The 4434-nt window shown below is 46.0% G+C and overlaps 1 protein-coding gene across 4 annotated transcripts; it reads right to left on the bottom strand.

Annotated features, from left to right (window-relative positions):
- Positions 1-204: 204 nt before the first annotated feature.
- On the bottom strand, positions 205-4246 carry LOC127767705 (nuclear transcription factor Y subunit A-9-like). Of its 4 annotated transcripts, none has more exons than XM_052293129.1 (7): positions 4027-4246; positions 2924-3171; positions 2105-2208; positions 1913-1984; positions 1180-1353; positions 858-981; positions 205-773 (listed from the first exon to the last, which is right to left on the bottom strand). In XM_052293129.1, exons 2-7 carry the CDS (start codon positions 3159-3161, stop codon positions 709-711), a joined length of 777 nt encoding a protein of 258 aa, XP_052149089.1. In that variant the 5' UTR covers positions 3162-3171; positions 4027-4246; the 3' UTR covers positions 205-708. The 4 variants fall into 4 exon arrangements, with proteins under 4 accessions (XP_052149089.1, XP_052149091.1, XP_052149092.1 ...); XM_052293131.1 differs by lacking the exon at positions 4027-4246 and adding an exon at positions 3330-4014; XM_052293132.1 differs by lacking the exon at positions 4027-4246 and adding an exon at positions 3534-4014.
- Between the last annotated feature and the right edge of the window lie 188 nt (positions 4247-4434).

The raw sequence follows: 4434 nt of genomic DNA, 5'->3' as shown, positions 1-4434 counted from the left end.
GTGGACTCGTTTCACCAACTCAACATTTTGACAAGCCGAAGCTTATCTTTAAATTCCTCTTATTTTTATTGCCGTTTGTATTGAACAAAAATTACCACTTCAACTTCAATGCCATACACGGTTCTCACTTCCCAAGCATTTTCTCGTAGAGAAATATACCCACAAACTCAACAGTGAAAATAAATCGAATGAAACTCAAAAACATACAGCAAAGCAACGAGTGGCACCACGCCTTATGCAAGCTTCTGCCATTGCATAATAATACAGTAACACTGACCTGGCCATCAATTTTTGTATGTATAACGAGTTCTGCTCTGGCCTTGTTACGGTTCATATTAGAAATACAAACACTTAATACAGCAACTTCTAGTTTAACCTAATCTTACACAAACGTCTCACGGACACTGAGACAAGTACTGCTAGCTTAACTTGCAACAACGACGGGTGGGATAGAAAGCCAAGAATGAATTGCCTGAAAACAGCAGATCTACCCGTGACATTCGCACTGTGATGGACTCAATACATCCAGATTATTACCCTGCCAGGATCAACAATTGGTGCATAGATCATTCAGAGGAATGTACATATAATTACTTTGCACGATGAAGATCATTTGAAAGATGGCAGCACAATTCTGGAGCAAGAATCCACCCTCAAGAGTGAATGCCGGTGGACAGAAGCCACTGTTCTAGGTTTCGAGCCGCTACTTCATGTTTCCTTCTGTAGGAGCTGTAAGTCAGGAGGGATCCGGCGATACCCGGAGTTCTGCTCTCCTTTTGGATACACAAAGCTGTTCATCAGAAATGGAAATACCCCTACTGACACTTGTTTCTCTCAAAGTGAAGCAATTTTGTTACCTTTGTTTGGTTCGGCTTTCTCACTGGGAGCACCATCTTCATTTTTCTTTGTGTTCAGGAAGCGTCCACCCGTTCCTCTTGCCCTTCGCATAGCATGTTGATGACGAGACTCATGAAGATAGGGCTGCAATATCAAACACCAAATTCCGCTATCACTACAGAACACTGCCAGTGCTTAACAAATTATCGAGCTCTACACTTCAGTAAATGGGAGACATCCAACCAGGACACGGAAGGATCATCCTGAAAACTCAACACTCGATCTAGAGGAGGAAATTCCAGAATTAGCAGGAGGCGAGAACCAAGATATAACTTCACTAACCTTTCTTGATTTAACAACTTTTTTCTCAAGTTCAGCCTTCGCACGTGACTGCCTCCGTCTTAAAATTCCATGATATTGCTTAGCATTTACATAAACAGGCTCCTCAGATATTTCAAGAGGCAACGGCATACGAGAGTGAGTTAATCCAGGTAGCTGGAAATGAGTCTGTGCGGACTGCAGGAAACAAAAATGCAGAAAGTTCAGCAACTCTCTAAGGACAGTTTTAGTAAATATTCAACCTTTATAAAAGTTAAACCACGTTAAGTCTAGCCAAAGTGGTGGAGTCAACCTAAAGACATTTGAGCATTCAGATCTTTCAGGCTTCCATATACTACGAAAGCAACCAAATTTCTGGTAATCACAAAGTCCGTTTTTGGTTCAGGTGTATCCATGGTCTTGTTACTCTATCAGTTGTGCAGTTCTGTGCCCATGCCTGCTGTCTGTCTTCTTGATCTTAATCCCTCTGGCTATTGGTGTTTCCTAATGTAAATGCTAGTAGCTGTCTAAAAAAATATGGTTTATACAAAACTAGAAAAAAGCTAAAATAGGGCGCTGCAATTTCAGCAGCCCTTTGTGGGAAATCACTAAGGTAGAGTGATAGACAGCTGCTCCAATATCCGCAGTTCTTCAATATTTCAGATCCAAAATTGCATCTCATACTCCAAGAGAGTAAGGATTGCATACCAGGCAGGAGACGATTTATGATAATTTAAACTGGCAAGGAAAAAGGTACCATAGCTTGAGGTCCATAGGGACCAACCATGCCCATATAGTAAGAGTCAGGGTACTGGTATGCTGCCGAAGCCTGCACAATGACCGATATGAGCATGAGAAAATGAGCATATTGACAGGGAAAAGTATACACGAGTTGCAGACACAACAAGATCTATAAGAAACAGAAACTCAACAAGGAAAGAATGCATACAATTGGTTGGTTTAGTTCCAGCTGTGAAAATGGTGTTAAATAGTCTGATGCCAAAGCAGTCATCTGCGATGTTGCATGATGCTTTTCTTGACCAGTGCTTCCATCTGGCATTCAAACAATATTAGTTCGTACTGAAATGAGGTAGCATGTTTTACATTTGGCGTTGACCCAATGCAAAAAAAAAAAAAAAAAAAAAAAAAAAAAAAAAAAAAAAAAAAACTCTTCGCATGGAACTCCTAAAATCAACAATTATTTTATGATTAGCGGATACATACGAAGGGATCAGAAAATTTTGCGAAAAAAAGGTCAGATACTATAATAAGAACAACTAAAATACATCATCATTTTTCTGAATTTACTCTAGTTAAGTCATTCTTTCTTAGCATGACTGTGTATATAGGATGGTATTACTTAAGCAAAGAACCAGGCAAGTGCAGCTACAACAGAGTGAACACGATCTAGTGAGTAGTGACAAATGGTACAACATCAGCACAACACGACAGGCTCCACAGCCACTGCATATGCAACGCTAATGCATGATAGATCAGCGATACACCTACGAGTGTTTCAGGATTAACGAGGTGACCAAGACTTCAGAGTTCTACCATGCTCATAGCGTACTTAACCAGCACGCAAAAAGTTGGCCTACTTTCGATTCCAACCTCCATAAGAGGACACTCTTGCACTCCTAATTGGGAACATCTGAATTAGTCTCCTTTTTCAACTCAAGCACAATTTGTTCCCAAAACAAGCACGAATTGCAGAGATAAAACCGGGCCGAGCACCTACAACCACTCCAAAAAGGAAAAGGAACAATACCTTTGGTCTCCCCTGATCTTCGTGAGTCATCGCTGCTCTCCTCTGCCGCGTCGTCGCCGCCGCCATCCCTGCCCGACAGGCTGATCCCCGCACCGCTCCCCGGCGCCACGACGGCGGGCGACACCGCCCCGACCCCGGCGGAGGTCGTCCACCACGGCTGCTGGATCGGTATGCCGGACGGCAGCGCGCCCTGCCCCCTCGTCTCCACGAGGTTGGTTCCCCCCGGCCTCGACTCCATGCTCGCTCACCTGCTCAGGCAGAGTTTCAGTTTGCAGCAAGAAAAAAGGCACGAAGACGAAGCTGAGCAGAAGAGATCCAGGAAAATTTATTGATGCAGCAGCAGCAGCAGAAGTCTGACAGCACGAAGCAGGGATAGAATGGAATGAATAGAATGGCAAGATTTGACCTTCCTCCACACCTCGGAATGCTCGGAAGAACTGACGAGCATGAACCATTTAAAGCCACCGACAATTACTCCTACAACAACTAGGGCACAACTGCCAACTGAACCACCATGGGGAACTGGACATGAAAGAACCGGGACCAACCAAGAACTGGTCCATCCAGAGAAGATTCCTTGAATACCAGCGTGGGGGACTGTAGTACGAACCGAGTAAGATTCTCCGATACAGTTGGACTTCTGCAACCGGGCTCAGATGAAAATCACCACATATTCTCTCCTCCTCCTCCGCCGCCGCCGCCGCGGATCAATTCTCCTCCGCCTCTTCCTCGATCCGGTTCCCGAAATCCCAACCGGCCGGCAAACCCCCCATCCGAGTAGCCGACCAAGATCCCGTTCCCTTCCATGAACCGCATCCAATCCACCCACGAATTCGGTCGGGTAAGGTAAAAAAACCCCATCCAAAAGTAGAAACATCCAGACTCCGCATCAAAACCAAGGCGGCAAAAAAAGGTAAAAAAGAAAAAAAAAACACAACAACAACAACAGTAGAGACACGGCCGCAACGCCAATCAGGATCCAGCAGAGCAAGCAAGGGAAAGGGAAGAGGATAAAAAGACTTAAGAAGAGGAAGAGGAGGAGGAGGAGGAGAGGGGGGGAAGAAGGAAGAAGGAGACGCGCGGCCGCAGCCGCTAGTACTGACCAGTGAGCAGCCAGGGCGCGGAGGCGGCGGCCAATAGGACTCGATCGATCTCTCTCTCTCTCTCTCCGAGAGGCCGGCCAATCGGAGGCGGTGCACGCCTCCTCTGGGGCTCAGGCTCTTCGCTGCTGCTGCTGCTTGCTGCAGCTGCGGCTACTGGCTCTCGCGCTCTAGCCAACGAGAGGCGAGCCCTAATGCGGAGCGAGATGGGATTGGGCGAGGAGAGGGGACCATAATTATTGCGGTGGTTAAGCTCAGCTGCGTGGACAGGTGGATCCATGGATGGGGGCACAGGGGGTAGCTCCCGCGTTGGTGAGTGGAAGATTAACGTGGCCATTTGGATAGACGTGTACGGGACGGGACAAAAAAAATTACTCCTAACAAAAGCTAAGGGCCGGAGGAAAAACATAG

The sequence above is a fragment of the Oryza glaberrima genome, chromosome 3 (genome assembly GCF_000147395.1).
Source record: "Oryza glaberrima chromosome 3, OglaRS2, whole genome shotgun sequence".
Classification (NCBI taxonomy): Eukaryota; Viridiplantae; Streptophyta; class Magnoliopsida; order Poales; family Poaceae; genus Oryza; species Oryza glaberrima.
This window is presented reverse-complemented; position numbering and strand designations above follow the sequence as displayed.